General features: G+C 34.3%; 1 protein-coding gene across 1 annotated transcript in view; it reads right to left on the bottom strand.

Annotated features, from left to right (window-relative positions):
- The window catches only part of FAT4 (FAT atypical cadherin 4), a 182,858-nt gene that overhangs the window by 66,095 nt on the left and 94,887 nt on the right, over positions 1 to 21,876 (bottom strand). Inside the window, exons 5-6 of the mRNA XM_058721430.1 lie at positions 14,617 to 15,539; positions 13,368 to 13,542 (exon numbers count right to left, since the gene is read on the bottom strand). Of these exons, the coding sequence (XP_058577413.1) occupies positions 13,368 to 13,542; positions 14,617 to 15,539 (1,098 nt within the window). The remainder of the gene's footprint in view (positions 1 to 13,367; positions 13,543 to 14,616; positions 15,540 to 21,876) is intronic.

The following is a 21,876-nucleotide window of genomic DNA, read 5'->3' on the forward strand; positions in this document are numbered from 1 at the left end:
AGAAAATACATTTTTAGTAAGTGTAATAAATGAGTCTAAATGAGTAATTAAAGTTCAAACTGTAGGCAGATTACATTTTTTATGTTAACCCTTATAAATTAAACATACTTTCATGAAACATAAAAAACTATTCTGCAGAAATAAAATTTTTGCTTAACTAAAATCTGTTGCTTTGCAACAAAGCCGATTTCATTCTTGACATCAAACATTTGGTGAATAGGTCTTCTGGATGTGTGTTTGTTGTAGTAAAGTATTAGCTTCTTTTTTTTTCTTTCCCAAGAAGTAAACACATTTTTCTCACAGTAAACCGTCCGCTGAAAATCTACTGAAATTTCAGCCGTTCTATATTAACATTAGACCTTGTGTGGTTAGATTTAAATTTGAATTCAGCAAATGTATAAAGCAAATAAGTACGGAACCTTTCGAATACGAACAGAAACTGTGTATTTTAAAAATAACATTTATAATGTAATTTATTACTGCTAATTAGTTTTACAAATATATTTATATAAGTTAGGTATATATACTCTTAGATAACACTTGATTTTTAAATTATTGTTGTAGGAATCTTTACCAAAACACCATATTTCCTTGATAAATTCTTTTACTAAATAGAAGTGATAAGTAAAAAAGGGAAACTATTTAATATGTTATGAAAATGACACTGAAAAGTCACACAACTATATGAATGTACTTAATGCTACTGAATTGTGCACTTAAAATAATTAAAATGGTAATTATGTTATATATATATATATATATAGCCACAATTTAAAATTTTTATAAAGTAATATATAATGTTAACAAAATATTTTATCCCGCGCAAAAAGCAGGTCTTGAGGAATTGCTTTTTAGAGGACTTTAAAAGAAAATCCTCAATACATGTTGAAACTCTGAAACATTAAAGGCTACCTCAAATACTAAACACAACTTGCCTCCTGCCTACTTAGTGAAAATATCTAATTATATATTTATGAAATAATGATCAAAACACACTACAAAATGATTATGCTTTATCAGGATAAAATGAAAAGACTTTTTGAAAAGGTAAAAAAAAATTCTCACAGTGAGGTCAGTTTTTACGACATTTAATGTTTATCTTTTAAGTCATATAAATATTTTCCTTAATATTGCAAATAGTTTGTATCCATTTCAAAGTTGGGTCCTTTGTCCACTCGTATTTATAGCTTACATGAATAAATAAAATCTACACTGAAATTATTTTATTAAATTTTAATTCTATGCAACATAATGACAATCCTAGCTTTTACTTAACAATTTTAGAAGCTAAATCATTTGTTTTTGTATTTGTATCTAGTGAATATACAAATGAAATTCTATGTAGGAAGAATTTTTCCTACTGAAGAGTACCTGGTTTTTATTTTTTTTTTTATTTATTTTTTTTTTATAAGGAGTACCTGGTTTTTAAAAAAAGTATTTAAATAAATAATTTATAATAATATAATGTCACTAACATACGTGGTACAAAGTCTTACTAGAAATAAGAGGAAATAAAACAATTGTTATCAACTTTGGAAATAAAATTCTCATCCTAGGACAAATATTTTGTTAAAGTAAGCATATTTGGCCCAAGATGGACTCATTCATGTTAAGCGTCACATCAGCAAACCAGAACTTAACTAAGTGTCTGTGCTCAGTTCTCCAGAAACAGAGGTCAACCAACCAGTACTTGCCTCTTCAGCACAAATTACCTTAGCTCACTCCAAGTCTTCCTTATGCCTATAAGGAAAGTAACCTTGCTTTAACCAATCAGCAAATGCCCTGTATAATGTCCTCGCTCTTCCCGTTGAAGTACTAACCAGGCCAGACCCTGCTTAGCTTCTGAGATAAGACAAGATCAGGTGTGTTCAGGGCTGTAGAGGGCTTATCTGGTCTACACAAATCTCTTGCCTTGTACAGCTCTGTGAAGGTTCTTTCTGTCTACTAGCTTGGATACTGTTTGATTCATGAATTGCTGAGCAAAAGCCTACGAGATCAGTAACTTGTGAAAAAAAATGTCTTTCAGCAACTCTGATGGAAATAACCAAGACTGCCTTAGATGCAAATATACAACAAGTTAAATACAATTAATTTTTTTTGTAATTGAAGATAATCCTGGCTCTATCTGACTTACGGAACCACTGGTGCCTTGTGGAAAGCTCTCAAGCAATTTTCATTATTAAAAATGTTCATCATAACACACAAGGCAAGCTCTTCTTCAACATTTTCCCACAAATAATGCTGACAAAATGCCATCTTTCTGGAACATTTAAAAAACAACTATCTTCCGAGGTAAAATGTCATATTCCACATTTCTGACCTCTCTTTTGATTATAGAGCCATTTGTAATGCAATGACTGTCTCAGCTTAAACAATATGACAGATAGCATTCATTCAAATGTCATCATATCTTCACCAAGAAAATAAAGCATAGTTATTAGCCCTTTTAGCTTTTAGAATCAAATTTTGCAAAAGCATCATGTTTCCCCTCCATTAAAAAGTAATTTTCTATCCCTGCATAAGAATGAAGTTTAGGCCTTCTTTCAGTCATATGATAAATGTCCTTAATTAGAAATGCTAATAACTGAACTTTTCCCCTCAGACCTATTAGTTATGCTAACACATAGATGCTTCATAACTAAACTTTTTGGTCTAATCTATACACAGAATATCTCTATATCCCTTTGTATATTAGACCAAGAACAGATAAAGAATAATGTATTTAATTTGTGAACTGATTAATTTCCCACCTCCAAATTCAATGCCAACATACACACATAGCACAACTGATTCATTGTATGTGTACATATGTGTGTATCACACATATTGTATATTAGAAAAATATCTAACACTCGTTTTACACTTTCTAAAACCCTTGGACATGCATTTCCTGATTTAAGGAGAATATCAATCCTTTGATTTCAAATTTATGAATATTCTTATTTTGCAAGCTGTTTTAATGGCTAAAAACCACTTGGTTTTTAAGGGTTTTTTTTTTTAAATATAAAAATAACATTTAATCCAAAGAAAGGAAATTCTTATAAATGTGGTTTATGCAAAACATATCACAGTAGACAAGCTAATATGTGGAAGCAGTGAGTAATGGTTTAGAAATGTTCTCCCTGACAGGGTTACCAGTTTTAAATCCCATTTTCACTGAAAAACAGCTGCATGCTAAGCCAAGTTGCTTATCTTCTCGAATGCTTAGCTTTATTTTTTTTTCTTTTAATTCATAAAATTGGAATAATAGTGTCTAATTTACAGTGCCATTATGAGATTAAATGAGATGATATAGTACAAATTCTGGCACATACAAGCCCTCAGAATTCACGGAATGGAAAGTTTATGACTTCCCACGTTGTATCTACCCCAATGTCTTCTCTAAGAACTAAACTTTCATGTATATCTCCCTGACATCTCCACTGGATATCTCATATCTAAAATGTACCATATCCAAAAATTAGTTCTTGATAATTTATCTTAAAATTCTTCTATCTCCCTGTCTCCAAATTTCTAAGGCAAATATTCTAGGACTCCTGTTTGATTCATCTGTTTTCCTAACTTCCCACGTCTCCTATTCGATCATCGAGTCCCACTAGCTCTATCTTCAAAATGGATAAGATATTTAGCTCGTTACCTCCACACCGTCACCTTATGCCAAATACTATTATCTCCTTCAGGGATTGCTGTCATGGTCTTTTAACCACCATCTCTATTTCTGCTCTTGCTCTTTACCACCACTACAAAGCCAGATCTCTTCTCCATGAAACCAGATCTTTCCAAAATCTCTCGGCACTCTCTGTCCAAAACCCTAACAGGGCTTCACCTCTTTGAACAAAATTAAAATTCTTTACCCTGCCCTAAAACATTTGTGTGATCTAGCTTCTGCTTCCTCCATCCTCCAAGAATGTCTTTTTTTCACCCTTGTCCAGCCATCCAGCCCCTCTTGCAGTTCTCTGGGCGTGGTCAACTCCATCCTTGCCTCAGGGCTGTTTCATCTGCCAGCAACACTGTTTCCCTAGATTTCCACATTTCACTTTCTTGACTATACTATCCTCCAGTTCCTCACTCTGTGCCACTTAACCTGCTTTATTTAACTTCATAACAACACAATATCAAGATGCTTGTTACACATTAATATAGCCTATAGAAGCAGAAGAATCTCATTGACTGTAATCAGAATTCACTTATAAGGTCTATTAAATTAGCTTCATGGGGGCGCTTGGGTGGCTCAGTCAGTTAAGCATCCAACCTTGGCTCAGGTCATGATCTCGTGGTTTGTGAGTTTGAGCCTTGTGCCGGGCTCTGTGCTGACAGTTTAGAGCCTGGAGCCTGCTTCACATTCTGTGTCTCCCTCTCTCTCTGCCCCTTCCCCATTCATGCTCTCTCTCTCTCTCTCTCTCTCTCACACACACACACACACACACACACACACACAAATAAATACCTTAAAAAATTAGCTTCATGGTTTGATTTTAATAAATGCAAAATGACAGCTGGCAGGGATCATTGATAATATTCTCATCTATCTGGAAATTCTAATGAATTTTTTTGTATCTTCTCCTACCTAGCAATTTAACTTGAACAATGGCTAAATTTAAGCCTATTTTCAAAAGATCAATATTGAAATTACTGATTCTAATTAATTTGGCTTCACGTAAAAATATTTTGAACATTGATTCAATGTATTTGGAAAAATAAAAATAACAGTTAAATGTCTTATTCGTTGGAGTGCAACGAACAACATATAAGAAGAAGAGCTTTATTAAAATTGCATTTTTGGAAATCTGTGTTATTCAGAGAGTCAGCAGATCCTAATTCATAAGTACAGTATACATGAGCAAGAACTCAGTTGACAGGCAGAGATCCTTGATATTGTTCTGGACTCTGTCAGTCTCATTCTTCAAGCTCTGGCAAACTGCCTAATTATCCCCGGCCTCACTTTTCTTATCTCAAATATAAAGAAAATGGTCTGGTTCATCTCCAAGAAGTCCTCTGGCTATAAAATTATTATTTTACGTCAAAGTTTTCTAATTTGAAAGTGTTTCATATATAGTTCTCTTTCGAAATCCTTCCATATTACACACTGAAATACAGCAAACATCCCTCTATTGTCATATCACCTTGTTTTAATGTTTTTTCACACACTAATTCAGTTCCCTGAAAGAGTAGTGGCAGACAGTAATGACTCACAGATTCTAAAATTTCTGGTGAGGGCAGAAAATAATCTTGCATTAAAAGAATGTATGTATATACATATATATATATATATATCAAACCTGAAAAAATTACTTGTATTAATGTATATCTATTGGAATGGTTTATCTAAACACCAAAATTCCCATGACAAAAGTGAAAGTTTTCATATTACGTTTATATGAAGAGTCATAGGCCCTTATTATTAAGCCATGTGAAGCTAAATACCATACGTGTGACATATTTCTATAGCTAAAAAGGTGCTGGGTATTTGAGTGATATGGAAGGCTCACACTTTTTTTTTGTTTTGTTTTGGGAAGCCCATGTATTAAAGAATTGCTAAATGGTAACACTTCAAATGCACACAATTTCTTCTTATGCAGATTTTGAATTAGTGAATTAAATTAAGAAAAGGTAGGGGGCACAGCAGAGAGTATAACAAGACCTACCTAGAAACATCTAATAGATAACAGAATTGAATGAGATCCAGAAGGTTCAAGGGAAAGTCATGAGAACATAGCTCAACCAGTATTTTAAGTATCTGAAACTGAATTAAAGCCATAAAATGCTTCACTGGGTCCTTACATATGACTGCAATTTATCACATCACACTAAACACTCCAGAGCCTTAAACACTTGTGCTGTTTTTTCAAAGCAGAGGTCAATTTGAATGACCACAACCAATGTAGAAAAACTTCTGGAATTTCAGCCATGAGTTTACAAAGATTGGTGCTTTTCCTTTTGGTAGGACCTTTGAAAAATCTGCAAGTGATAAATATACAACAATAAACTAAAAGCCTGTTAAATAAAATATGAAATAACAGTTGCATATTAAAATAACAAGATGGTGATGATTGATTATCATGACTTTTTACCCATTAAATCATTTTATCTTTTAACAAATGTTTAGTAAGCACCTGTTATGTCACAGGTTCTGTTCTGGGTGTTTCTGGCAATTAATTTTTTTTAAGTTTATTCATTTATTTTGAGAAAGGCAGAAACAGCACGAGTGGGGGAGGAGCAGAGAGAGAATCCCAAGCAGGCTTCGCGCTGTCGGCCCAGAGCCTGACATGGGGCTCAAACTCACAAAACTATGAGATCATGACCTGAGCCAAAACCAAGAGTGAGATGCTTAACCTACTGAGCCACACAGGTGCCCCTCTGGCAATTCATTTTTGCACAAGACTTAGGAAGTTTACATTCTATTGGAAGGATATCTATTGATAGAGTTTGATTACTCCACACACTCATGTATGATATTAGATTTTCAAATAATAATTGGTTTTAAGACAAAATCACAACAAGGCAAAGTGATAGTAAAACAGGAGAGAGGGGATTACATTAGATTGGTGGTCAGATAAGTCCTTTCTGAGGGGTGCCTGGGTGGCTCAGTCAGTTAGGTGTCCAACTTTGGCTCATGTCAAAATCTCACGGTTTGTGAGTTCGAGCCCCACGTTGGGCTTTGTGCTGACAGTTCAGAGCCTGGAACCTGCTTCGGATTCCGTGTCTCCCTCTCTCTCTCTACCCCTCTCCTGCATGCACTTTGTCTCTCTCTCTCTTTCTTTCTCTCAAAAATAAGTAAACATTAAAAAAAAAAAGAAAAAAAAAAGATAAGTCTTTTATGAGAAGTTGACATCTCACCTAGATATAATGGCAGAATGACTAAAACATGAATGTGCCTGGCCTTAAAAAAGAAAAGAAAAAAGAAAAAGCCAGCTACAGGGTAGAACACTTTAGACAGAGTGAAGTACCTGAACACGGGGGCAAAGGCAGGAGAAGGTTGGCAATTTTTAAAGGCCAGATTATCTGACATTGGCAATTTGCAATAAAAGTGATGGCAACTACTCTCCAGGAGCAAGTCACCTGATTGGTGACATTTACTGGTTTCTGTGTGTCAAATGTTTCCACACTGGCTGATGTCAACCCATCAACATGATGACACTGAATGCAGAGCTGGAGGTGACAGTGGCTGAGCCTGCCCAGTTCGGGAGGGCAGGTGCCTGATAAAGGTGGCAGTGGGTGGGGAAAGACCAAGTCAGAGAGGTGGACAGAAGCCAGGTCACTGAATGCTATGTGTCATGGTGAGAAGTTCAGGCTTTATTCTCAGAAACACTGGAGTGTTTTTAAGCAAGCGATAGGGCATGATGATCTAATTTATAGTTTCAAAGTTCATGAGATGCTTGAAGAATGTACTTTGGGGAGAAAAGTTAGGCAGTTAGGGAGCTATTATATTAGTCCTGGCTTAGACCAAGGTGTTGGTAGTGGAAATGAAGAAAGTGGAAAAATTCAGGATATTTTTCAATATCCTTTTAAAGAAGAAATCTACTTGCCAATGCACTTGTTGAATGTGGGGATATGGAGAAAAGGGAACGAAGAAGGATAACAGCAATTGGGAAATTGTGGACAAAGAGAAATTTATGGAGGGTAGGGAGTCAAAAAATTTTATCTGGGCTTACTGAGCTTGAGATGTTCAGCAAACAAGCTGACTAATATTAAACCTAAAAGTAAATCATTCTCATATTTATTTCTGCCAGTAAGCTTTTCATGTAGACATTGGTATATTCATTTTATCAATATGAACATGAGGGTAACTTAACCAAGGTTATGTGGCTAAGAAATGGCAGAGGTGAGATTTGAACTTCAGTTTAACTACAAAACTATGTATTTACCTCAGAATATACTTCCATTTTGTAACTTAATTCTCTGAATTAATTTTTTAAGTTATTGCTTTGGGCTCCCTGATAATTCACTGCAACTTACTACATTAAAGTCATATTATTTTATTTATTGCATATATAAGACAATGGTAAGGAAGACTCTTATAAGGAAGGCTACTTGGGAAGAGAATGCTAAATCATGTGAAGGGCATTAACTTCTTTATAGCCAACGCCCCTCTTAAAAGCAACCACATAGTGATGGGTTCTCTGTAGTACCTGCATTACTGTGCCAAGCTGAAGCTTTAGCCTCCTAGGAATTGGTACTTGGTACAAACTATTTCTATTTCTAGAAAAAATAACAGGAATACAGAATTAAGGGGAATATTTATATTTTTAATTATACACAAAATATTATTCTGAGTTATACTTTCAACCCATTACATTACCATTTAATAATTTAAGCCTATAGGAAAAAAATGAGGTCGAATTATCTTACTCGGTTCTGGTTTTGTTATTTAGCAATGTAACATTCAGCCCCCCCACACACGTGATAGTGTGGTTGTAGCTCATTTTAAGCAGTAGACAGGAGTATTTAGAGAGTTTCCAGATGTGCTGCTTTATACTCATGCAGTCAGTAAATAAAAATAAAATGAGAGTGCAATGATAATATTTTCTCTCCCAAAAATATTAAAAGATTTAAAGGTTTGCTGATAAAAACAAAAACAAAAACAAAAACAAAACAAAAACAAAAACAGCTGATTCAAGTATTGCCATATTGCCAGAGTTGACCTATCTCTGGGCTGCCACAGGTAAGAATTTTTAAAAAGCAATGGGAAAGTAATTCGTGGGCTAGAATAAAACTGTCAAACTTTTGTCTTGTTTAGAATGCTTTGATATTTCCTGGTCCTTAGAACATGGCAAATTTGAGAATAACATGGCATCTGGGATCTAAAGCTGCCATATTTTTCTGAGTTTTCTCATGTCACCTACCAATTTGACTTTTAAATCAAAGAAGTGAATCTGTATTTTGAATCTTGTGTCAGAAACTTCATGGTTGGAATACAAGATTAAACGGCAGATTCTTAAGCCTGATACCTCAAACTCATGTTCTCTCACAAAAATGGTTTATTTGTGATACCCAAAGTATGCAAATTAATGGCATATAAAATCATTGTCACATATGAGTTTTAATGACTTTAAAATAATTCAGTACAACTTCCCACACAACTTCTGATTGTTTTCTACATGATCCATATTAAGTGATCTTCAGATACCTAACTAAGTAAGTACTTTTTGTCTAGGAGCCTCAGACACACGAGCTCATATCAGGGCAACTCAAAAACAAACAAACAAACAAACAAACAAAAACACTCTCATCAAAATCTGTGCTTTCGGACAAAGTTTAAGAAATTCTCAGGGTGCCTGGGTAGCTCAGTTGGTTAGGTGTTCAACTTCAGCTCAGGTCATGATCTCAGTTCTGTGAGCTCAAGTACCGCATCGGGCTCTGTGTTGATAGCTCAGAGCTTGGAGCCTGCCTTGGATTCGTGTCTCCCTCTCTCTCTGCCCCTTCCCTGCTCATGCTCCGTCTCTCTCATTCTTAAAAATAAATAAACATTGGGGCGCCTGGGTGGCTCGGTCGGTTGAGCGTCCGACTTCAGCTCAGGTCACGATCTCACAGTTGTGAGTTCGAGCCCCGCGTAGGGCTCTGGGCTGATGGCTCAGAGCCTGGAGCCTGCTTCCAATTCTGTGTCTCCCTCTCTCTCTGCCCCTCCCCCATTCATGCTCTGTCTCTCTCTGTCTCAAAAATAAATAAACATTAAAAAATAAATAAATAAATAAATAAATAAACATAAAAAAATTTTTTTTAAGAAATTCTCTAATTTCCAGGCTGCCAAAATGCTGAATCTCATTTACATCTCCCATCATGCTCTCTAACACCATATTTAAGACACTAAATGACAAACTTCCAAATACCTTAATTTTACTGATAATCTGAATTTCCATAACTTATTAATACTCCTATCTCAGTATTTGGCAGAATCAATATATACATGGTCTTTCCATTTCTCATGTAGTGCCAATAATCCTTTCTAGAAATTAGAGTTATACTTCTATTATTTGTCCTGATATTAAGAATTTTAGATCCCCAATTTTCCTCAGACTCAAGGCTGATGGCATCAGTTTGACTCGCTGGAACCAGGGCTTGGTTCTTGCATAGTCTGCACATGTAGATCAATGTTTTATTGAATCTCCTCCTCGTGAAAGTTACTCCTAACAGGCGCATTCACCCACGTCTATTAGAAGAAAACACTTTTAACTCTATCATTTCAAGGTTTTTGCTTTTTTGTTTTTTATTTTTTGTCTTGGTTTTTGTTTTTGTTTTTTTCCCCAAATGAAATGTCCCTTCCATATTGTCATTTTGATGGAGAAATAGCACTACAAGTGATGGTTAACTTTGCTGGTCAGTCCACAAAATCCTCTTTAACTGTATTTTGGTTGAACTGTAGTTTTAAAAATCTGTGGTCTTCTTGAATAGTGAAACATTTACTATAAAATACATTCTTTGGAAGTTGAAAAGAAATATCTGCTACAAATTAAAAATTTCTAAAGTAGTAAAGTATAAAATGAAACTTAATGTGAACTACAATTTTTAAAAAATGTTTATGAAACCAATACATCTATACATCTTTTAATAATAATACTTATGTAGTAAGGGACAGGGCAAATATTTCTAAGAACTTTATAGTATTTAAATAAAGTGTATGAAGTACAATTCTTATTAAAATCATTATATACACTATGTTATAGGCATATTTAGCAATTTAACATAGGTTGTATCAATTAAACCTTATAATAAACTACTTTGTAGTTATTATTATCCCAATTGTAATGAAGAAGATACTGAAATTGAGAGAGATAGTACATCTTACCTGAATCACAAAGAAAATTATGACAGAACCAGAATTCAAACTGAGATAGATTCAAAGTAAAAGTTTTTATCATTTTATTATACAGATTAATACTAAGTTTTGGTTTGCAAATAAAATGATTTTGGCAATCAATATTATTTTTTTCAAATTTGACTTTGCCTACACACTAAAAATTCAGTATACTCTGAACTTGCAAGTAAGCAAGTAAGCTATGCTAAGGTCTGAATCATACTCTGCCACATAGCTGTGTGATCCTGAGCAAATTATTTAACCACACTGAGTTTGGGTTTACTGTAAGTAAAATCAAAGTAACATGCAAGGTTTTGAGATGATAAAGAAAAGTGATGTATAAAAATGGGTTAATGTCTGTAAAACCTGTTATACTGCATGACACAGATGGATATAGATAGATATAGATATAGATATAGATATAGATATAGATATAGATATAGATAGATATAGATATGGGTATATATATATGTAAATTTCCTTCTTCTTCACAATATCCACCACCTCTTGACTACATAGACATACAAAAATAATTTAAATTCTCAGAATCCCCTGGTTGAAAACAAGCACTCTTGTCTACATGGTTACATTCTTTCTCTACCATGATTTTTGACTTAGAATATTCCAAAGTACAAATCCTCTGATGGAGAACTTGTGGGCTGTGCCTGCTCATCCCAGATCACCCTGCGCTGCAACCTAACTCTTGTAATCACATCCTGCTTCCCACCCAGGGATGACTTCTCTGTGACACACATTCTGTGCACAGGTTTTATAGTGACTGATGCCTTAGCCAACTAGATTTCTGGTCCTGGTTTCTCCTTCCCCACTTCACTTTTACAAAGGCTATGTTTTCATGCATGCATAGAACTGACCACACATTTCCAGTACTAACTGGAGAAGGAAGCTAAGACTGGGGTGTTTTAGTAATAAAACCTTGGTTGTAAATATCTGACTACCAGTGTCTACTCATTTTTTTTCTCTCTTCTATCCAAGTGACTATTGAAATACTGGATTGATATGAGCAATGTAGTAGTGACTGTATTTCTTACATAAGAATGCTTACCCTTTGTGCCTACTGACCATGAAGCACATTACTGACTATGCACATAATAAAACATGTTTCAGATAAACTTGGTTTAAACTTTACATGGTTACCACACCATATTCTGTTCATTATTCCTCAGGATTTTATAGTTTGCAAAAATATAACATGGTCATTCACACATATTTTCAAAAAGGCAGAGACTGTGGTTTTCTCTGTAGGCAATAGTCTCAGATAATGACAATCCCAAGAGTAAATGGCAAATAATATATAAGAGCCACCTGAATTAATAATCATTGGCACTATCATCTGAATACCGAATATAAATCGATCATGACTTGTAATCTCAAAATCCCCTGCTCTTTTATGAGAAGTGGTGACCTGAAACAATATATTGTATACTCCAAAACTGGTCATATATAACAAAAACTTAATGCCATGTTCATCAAAAACCTTTCAACAACAGTAAAACGAGGACAGTTGTAAACTCAAAATTGTTCTTCTGTATCAGTATCCACAAATCTACATGAATATATACTGTATTCATGAATACAAAATTATATACGTAGATATAGATATAATTTTAGTCCTTTGAGGTTCCAACAAATCTCTTTGGCTTAAAGCGATTTCAACAAAATTTTAGAAACTATGTCAACATTATCAAATTCTTTAATCCTTAAATAATAAGTTGTGTGGCTATTTTTATAAATGAATGTCACATAAGGCAAGGTTTCATGATTCATTAATGCCTCTGGAATTCAATGATCAATTCATTCATTCAATCATTTATTCAACAAATATTTAAGCAATACATACTTTCTTCAAGGCATAACATTCCTTTGACAAATTTTTAATTATTTCAATTTTGAATTAGAAGTTTCAGTATTTAGAGACTCAATATATGCAAAACAAAATGGTGGTAAATAGTAATATTATTTTTTAATAGATTGTATTTTGTACCACCTGCTATACAACTTTACATAACTACTGCTTACAGACATTAAATGCTAGCATATACTGTTTATCATTATTTCTATGGTAGTCCACTATGCTGCTAACTCAGTGAGGATGCCAGGTTCTCACTGATACTCCTTTTGGAGCTCTGTGGGCTTCATCAAATGCCTATTATGGCTACTTACAAAACCTAGACGACTAATGAAGAACTCTGGACCCGCTTTATTACCCACTATGGCCAGTTAGAACCATTGAATGTTTTAAAGCTGAAAGTGCTTGAAATGCCTCATGGCTCAATTGGTAGAGTATCAAATTACCCTCAAAAGTGATGGCTAAGTGGGCAGGGAAACATTTGGTCTTACAGGAATAGAGCCCTGTTTGTATTGTACTCAAGCCTTTATCACTTAGATATTTATACACAAATTTCACAAAGTGATATATCTGCTATAAATTATATAGATACAATTGGAGTGCCACGAATTCATAAATTCTTCAATAAATGTTTAATTTCATGGTAGACAAATATACTTTTATTTATTTATACTGTGAAGAAATTCTTCATAACCAGACAAGGCGTACCTGAATCTGTAGCTGTGATCATCAAGACAAAGTGTTCCTTTGTCTCACGGTCCAAACTCTGTGTTACTCGAAGTTCTCCGCTAGCTGAGAGAGTAAAAGCATTGTCTTCATTACCACCAAATAGAACATATGAGAGTTTGCTATTAGGACCTTGATCATCATCTCTTGCCACCACCTGTAGGAGAGAATAATACATGCCAGGAATGTGAATAAATCTAACACAATGTCCACCACAAAATAAAATGTATCATTAAAAATAATGGGGTAGAGGCATCTGGGTAGTCAGTTAATCGTCTGACTCTTGATTTTGGCTCAGGTCATGATCTCACAGTAGTGGGATCAGGCCCTTCATCAGGCTCCCCGCTGACAGCTTGGAGCCTGCTTGGGATTCTCCCATTTCCTCTGTCTCTGCCCCTCCCCTGCTCACACACTCCCTCTCTCAAAATAAACAAATAAACTTAAATAAAATGAGATAAAGTCATATGCACCAATATTAAAAGGTTCCTGAGACACATCTTTAAGTTTCGAGTAAAAAGTAAAAATGGTACAGAGTAGTATGTATTATTTATGTAAAACTATATATAAAATCAACTTATAGTATTTTTGGAAAGCTTCACAAAAATTTTTAACAAAAGTTCCATCTAGGTAAGGAGGCGAGCGAGTAGAATTTTTGTAACCAAGTTTTCAAACATTTACATCATTTTATCTTCTCACTATGTTTAGATATTACTGTTATAGTGAAACAATTCAAAATACACAAATACAAAAAAGTGTGCAACATGAGTATCCACAAAAGAACATAATTGTAATGCGATATTTTAATCTATGAGGAGGAAATCAGTAAGTTCTTGGGTATAGTTTTCATAAACCTTTCCTTTTCGAGATTTCCTGTATCTGCAGGTAAGCATTTATGGAGACAATGAGGAAGAGAGTGGGTGAAGCATGAACACTGTAGGAGAGGGTTGATATTTATTTATTTTTGAAAAAGTTTTCATGTTTATTTATTTTTGAGAGAGAGACAGGGCACAAGCAGGGGAGGAGCAGAGAGAGAGGGAGACACAGAACCCAAAACAGCTGTGCTGTACAGTACAGAGCCCTACGTTGGGCTCAAACCCATGAACCAAGAGATCACAACCTGAGCTCAAGCCAGACACTCACCTGACTGAGCCACCCAGGCGCCCCAAGTGTTGACTTTTAAATTAGATGTCTTATAGTGAACATAGTATTTATTTTATTTAAATACACTGACCTGAAGAATTGTTCTGGGCAGTGTCCCTAAATTCTCAGGGACATTTACAGAATATGGAGATAGCTCAAACATGGGAACAAAGTCATTAATATCCAGTAGAACAATGCTGACAGTGCAGGTGTCAGTTCTGGGGTTACTTCCCCGATCTGTTGCCTGAACAGTTAGTGAGTAAGTAGGAGTTTTTTCTCTATCCAAAGGCTTAGCCACAGTGATGGCACCTGTGACAGAGTCGATGCGAAATTCCTGATTGGCATTACCATCAACAATGCCATAGCGAACCTGTCCATTTGTACCTTCATCTCCATCTGCTGCGTATACTTGTATTATATCTGTTCCAGTAAGTGTGTTCTCATTAATCTCCACTTTATACAAGGCCTGCACAAAAACAGGGTTGTTGTCATTGATATCAAGCACCATAACTACAACTTCTGTAGATGAAGAGAGAGCTGGTTGACCTTTGTCTGTAGCCACCACTGTTAGAGTGTAATTAGAAACCTCTTCTCTATCCAGTTCTCCAGTGAGCCTCACTTCACCATCAATGGTCCCAATACTGAACTTGTTTCCCAAAGGGTTCAGCAGGGTGTATTCAATATAGCTGTTTGGGCCACTGTCTGGGTCAGTTGCTTGAGCTTTGAAAACAATAGTATCAATAGGTGTGTTTTCTGGAATGTATGTCAATTTAGGGGAAAGAAATGTTGGTGGATTATCATTTACATCCAACAAAATAATGGAGACATGGGCAGTGCTTGTGAATCTGGAGGCTGGAAGTTGTGGCAGGTCATGTGCTTGAACAACCAGGTTGTAGAAGGACTGACTTTCCCGATCCAAACTTTTAAGGACTTTCAGTACACCATTCTTGTCCACTGTAAACTGACCGAGGCTATCACCTGAAGCAATGCTATAAGCCAACTGGGAGTTGATGCCTGAAATGGAAGGGAAAACATTAAATTTTCTTGAATGTGTGCTGATTACAGACCAAGTTGTACCAAACATTCTGGCATAAAACTTTGCATATTTGATATATGATGCCCCAAACACAACTTTGGATGATTTAGCCACAGTTAATTGTTTTGTAAGTAATGCATACACATAATTCCTTGTCTGTTAACTTTTGTTCTGAAAAGATGTTTACAATCTGGTGAACAAATGATCTATATAATGCCTACAATTTACTACGATGTTGAAATGTTAAATTACAAAATTAGAAAGGAGAAAAATATTCCAGAGAGCGAATATTTTTCTATATACTTTCTTATTTCTATCAAATGGTTCCTGAGGGTTCAACATTAACAGTGCCACAGTCTATACTATTAGCCAAACATTTAGAACTTCAGTAATTTATTGAAGTTGACACCAATTTTCAGAGAAGGGTAATAAAATTTTCTGATGTATGGCATTAGTCATGTTTTAAGCCTACTTTTACATTTCTTGTCAGAACCAATAAATACTTTTTAATTCTTATTAAGCATCTGGCTCATGCCCTTTGTGAAAATAATTCTCTCTCAGATTTTATTATGTACACTTAATGTGTTTTAAAAGTATTCTTTGAAGGAAATGTTAGCAGTAAAGTTACACATAAAAGGCTGCAAATATAAATGCTCACCCTATATTATTGGGCTATATTTAGATACTATTTTATATATTTTTCTTACAACATGTGTCACTTCTTAATTATAAAAAATAATATATAATTTCCTATTTCAGAAAATGACTGCAGAGAATATTCTCACAAAAATGATGTGGGGAATGGATTGGTCAATTGTTTCTAGTAAATAATTTGAAAGTAAATAACAGAGAAGCAGTGAAAACAAAAAGAAATCAGATTTCTTGCCCCAGATTTATGTTTTCTTCACTTGTGCATAATGCTACGCACATTTTTATATCTCTTCCTAAAGATGTTGGGACACTGTTGGATATTCTAAGTATTGTTAAGAAACATTTCATGTATCTAGATAATTCATTCTCAACAAGGATTTTATACTCTCGGATTTTATGCTAGGGAAAATCTGTTGAGTTATGTTAATTCCTGACAAATAGTTCCTATTTTTCTGAAGTTAATTTAAACTGTTTAGGCATCAGGGGTGCTTGGCTGGCTCAGTCACTAGAGCATGTGACTCTTAATCTCAGGGTTGGTTCAAGCCCCATGTTGGGTTTAGAGATTACTTAAAAAACAAAAAAACAAAAAAACAAAAAACAAACTATTCAGGTGTCAGAAATGATATCTAGTCTGTCCCAAGAGTCTTCTAAAGCAATTTGATCACTCTTTTTCTCTTTTTTTTTTTCTTTAAAAATACTCTTTCTTAGAAGCCTATTACTACTTGAGTTAGCACTTTTTTTTTAAACTTTTTTTCAATGTTTATTTATTTTTGAGAGACAGAGACAGAGTCTGAGCAGGGGAGGGGCAGAGAGAGAAAGAGACACAGAATCTGAAGCAGGATCCAGGCTCTGAGCTGTCAGCACAGAGCCCGATGTGGGACTTGAACTCGCAAAACCATGAGATCATGACCTGAGCCAAGGTCAGACCCTTAACCGACTGAGCCACCCAGACGCCCCTACTTAAGTTAGCGTTTACCGTTTTTTGAAACTTGTCATGTTCCTTGTGAAGGCAAGTTTTAGTTGAGTAATGGTATTTTCTTTTCTACCAGCTAAGGATTGTCTGCTCTTTAAAAAAAAAAAAACATGTTAGAATTACTCTTTCCCTGTGATTTTATGGTCTCTATCTAATGTCCTTTGTCTATATATTGATATAGAGAAGAAATTTTTATGAAAATAACTTTCAGACACTGTCTTATTCATAAAAATCTCCAGGATTGAATAGATCTTTGAAAAGGTAGATTTTCCTCCTCATTGTGAGTTGTGGCTTTTAATATTTATAGTTTATTTAAAACTATTCAGAAGTGAACAACCAGTGTAAAGTTCAGAATAATTAGGACTCTGAAGATCCGGAAAAATATGAATAAATAAAGCTAATGGGAGTCAAAGGTCAATTTACCAGGAGGAGATAAAGAGAATTTTAAGATCTGGATTGAACAAGGTCAACAGTCTACTTCAACCTTTGACTTTAAATTCAAAGGATGGGGGAAGAAAAAGTTCCATCAACTGGTGCAAAAAAATTTCCATCAATTGGTTCAATATATAGAGATTTTATATATATAATATTTTATATATTTCTTATTTCAGAAAATATATACACCTATATATCCCTAAAAAGACATTTAATTTAAAAGATGTATATTATATATTTTTAATATACTTGTAAGTCGTTTTTTACTAAGGAAATTTTCTGCATTTTTTTATGGCTAAACCCATCAGTAAATATTGAATTCCTATTCTTTGAGGCACAAATTCAGACACAATTATTACTGAGAAAAAGCTATGAAAACATCTGGATAAAATAATACCAACAAGCAGAGATATAAAATTTAGCTCTGTGAAAGCATATAAAATCTTTCATGCCCAAGATCAAAAGAAATTAGAAAAACTGACAAAATCACACATGGCTACAAAGTGATGGCCTAGCATTTCTACATAAATCAATTGGAATTCAAGCAATTAAATCAAGGATCTGAACAATCTGGTCCACCATGTTTGCCACTTCCTTGAGTAAACAACTACATTTCAGAGGCAAAAAGAGAATGTGATACCAAGACGTTATAGCCTCCTTGTAAACAGCACAACAGCCTCTTTTTTTTAAGGAAAAAAAGTATGGTGAGGCAGTTGGGTGGGGTAAGTAGTAAGTATTAAACTTTAACAAGAATTACAAAAAAAGAAAAATTTGATTTTATATTCAGGTTCATAATGACAAATATTGATGTTAGATAATAACATTAAGAGGAACTCATGATAACAATCATCTCTGAGAAAATAAACATAAAAATACAACAACCTTTGCACAAAATACTGCACCACCATCTGAAAAACAGCTCTCATCTCAGGAACTTCATGAATCCTTCCCGTTGCAATTACAGGCCTCAAGAGCCACCCATATATTACCTTACTATAAAGAAAAGGACTTTTCCTTTCTGACAATTCTAAATGACTTTGGGCATGTGCTCTACAGCTAGAAAATAGATGTGGATAGAGAGAAGCTCAAAATTCTCCCTAACGATTTGTAGTTTCCTAAAAAAAATACAGAGCTCATATCATTTGTCTCTCTCTGTCCTTTGCATCAAATACTCGAATCACGAAACAGTACATACATTATTTTAAAATTCTGTAATTTACCCATAAGCAATGGGACTTGAGTTTAGTGGGATTTTATAGCCCACCAGGTCTTTAAACTTAAAACTGTTCATATTTCTAGCCATTTGTGTTCAATGTTCTGAAAGTGGTTTAGGCGCATGATTCATTCTGGCAGTTTTATTGTGCATGTGTGGTTGTATTGAGTCTTTGTTTCTGTTTTTGTTTTTTTCAGTCTTGAGAATTATTTAGTTCCAGAAAATATAGCACGTAACATAGGTATATAGTTCTGTTATGAAATGTGTGTATTTATTCACAATCCCTAAACATGATTTAATTAGGCTACAATGAACTAGCATTTGTCAACTTATCATACAGCTGTAAGGCACAGAACTGTTTCAGATAGCATTCAGCTTTATGAAGCGATTTCAAAAAAAGGTCATCAAGTCAATGGAATATGAAACTTCTTTAATTTGAATGCCTGCAATTGTACCAAGCATATACAGGTGAACTTATTCAGCAATAATTACCATTGCTCTATTCTCAAAATAGTCTATGACTCCCAATATTTTGAAAAGCATATGCATTTATTTCTAGAATAACATAATAACTACCAAAGCCAGTTTATTTGCATTAAGTTCGGTTTATAACATTTTGCCTCAATACAATACTTTTTAAACTATACACAGGGAAGCCTTGAGATTAATACATATACTATTTGTATTGTAAAAATAGTAAAACATTTGACCTATTTTTACTAAATAATTCCGTAACCTAAAATTTTAGGTGAAACTCTGGAGAATCAGAAAATATTAACTTTATTTTTATATAAAATTTCCTCAAATGACAATACTCTCCCATCAGGAACCTTTTGATCACAGATTTAGATGAATTTGTTTTGTATTTTATTTTATTTTATTTTATTTGTTTTATTTTATTTTATTTTATTTTAAAGTTTATTTATTTTGGGAAGAGAGAGAGAACAAGTGGAGGAGAGGCAAGGAGAGAGACAGAGGGAGAGAGAGAATCCCAAGAAGGCTCCACGCTCAGCATGGAGCCTCAGGTGGGCTTGAACTCACAAACAGCAAGACCATAACTTGAGCTAAATTCAGATGCTTAACTGAGTCACCCAGGTACCCCGAATTTGTTATTTTTTTAAAAAAATGTCTAAATAATACTGCCTGTGAAATACTTTGAGAACTATTTAGTGTGATTGAGTTGGTAATTTTAAACAAAGAAGGTTACCCTGGTTCAGTCTTATCATTATCCTTGAAATTCAGAAAGAATAGGAACCATGTCCTATATTTGAGGCCAAAGTACAGGAAATTACAGTGATAAAAACATTCAAAACTAAAACAATGGAAAAATGTAGCTTGAAACTTTTACTCAACACAATTAAAGGAAAAGAAATGCATGAAGAGTAAGTTGAAGTCAATGGTTAATATATGGCTGTTAATAATATATTGCTTTAGGAATATTCCAACAGGCTTTCACAAAGAAAGTTTCTTATTTGCTATTGTTCAGTTCTCTGTATTTGAAGGTATAAGGAAAAATAAAATTTAATCCAGAGGAACACACAGTCCTGTGAAGCAACGGTCACTCTCTAGTGCATAATAAATACATCACAAAGAAACATAGCAAAAAATTTCTTCACTACAGAAAAGTCAGGACCAGTCATAAGGACAAATAAGATATTGATATGCAGAGAGCAGGTAAACTAATGAAAGTTATAATACCGACATCAACTTCCAAAATTGGGATTAAGCTCAATTGTATATAAATGCCAGTTGGAGCCAATCACAGAGCTGGGCTGGTGTAAATGAAATAGAGTGAGCAATGTTCTTAGGCCAAGACTAGTTACATGCTAAATATGCCATGAATATTGGTTATTATTAGCTATAGTAGTAGTACTAAAATTACAGATACTTCTTTTTTAGATATACACCTGCGACCAATATTAACTGTGCTTGTATATAAAAGGGGAAAACTTCAAAATGCACTTAATGAACTCTAAAGAAAGTATTTCCAATTTTGTGAATTGAAACATATATAAAATAATGTGCTTTTTGCCTGTCATATCTTTCTCAGTGACACTTCTAGACAATTCTGAAAGGAAACTAAGTATAGAGGAGAATGTTGAGATACAATGGTATTCCGAAATTACATTAATCATCCAAGTCAGTAAGAACTAGGAAATTCTAAATTAAGGTTGATATGCCTATGTTGTTAGGCATATCCTCAGGCTCGAGACCTATTTCCTCTTGAAAGTTCTGTCCCTTGTTTTCTCAAGAGATAGGACATCTAACTCATCCAATAAAAGGGGAAACAAAGTATTAACTTTCCAAACATATCAGTTAAAGACTGATAATATGCACAACGTTATCTCTAGTGCTATATTATATAATATGTGTATTTACAAAACAGGTTTTAGAATAAAGGCCAGGAGAGTTATATTTTAAAAGAAAGTTTGCCAAATGATTTTGCAACAAATAAAATCAAACACATGTAAAGTCTAGAGTTAAGGTGAAATCTCAACTTGATTATAGAGCATAAGTTAAAGAGATCTGGAATCATCTTTTCAGTCAAAGCATGAAAGCTTGCTAAAATATTATTAGAAGCTTTCTGTTGGAAATATACAACTATGCATTCTTAAGTATTTTTTTTAAATGTTGGTTTTCCTTTTGCTTCCAAATTTTATCCTTTATATGTTAAAGTTATAAATGTAGACAAATATTTTTACTAATTTGACAGAAGCCTAGTAAAAAACTGTTTTAGGACTTCTACATTATTAAACTGCAATACTGTAAAAAAGGAAGATAAAGAGTTTTTTTTTCATGTTTATTTATTTTTGAGAGTGAGTGAGAGAGAGAGAGAGACAGAGCGTGAGCAAGGGAGGGGCAGAGAGGGAAGGAAACACAGAATCCGAAGCAGGCTCCAAGCTCCGAGCTGTCAGCACAGAGCCCAACGTGGAGTTCGAACTCACAAACTGCCAGATCATGACCTGAGCCTAAGTCGGATGCTTAACCAACCAAGCCACCCAGGTGCCCCAGAAGACAAAGTTTTTGAAATGATAACAATGCA

Source organism: Neofelis nebulosa, chromosome 3 (assembly GCF_028018385.1).
Source record: "Neofelis nebulosa isolate mNeoNeb1 chromosome 3, mNeoNeb1.pri, whole genome shotgun sequence".
NCBI classification, from domain to species: domain Eukaryota; kingdom Metazoa; phylum Chordata; class Mammalia; order Carnivora; family Felidae; genus Neofelis; species Neofelis nebulosa.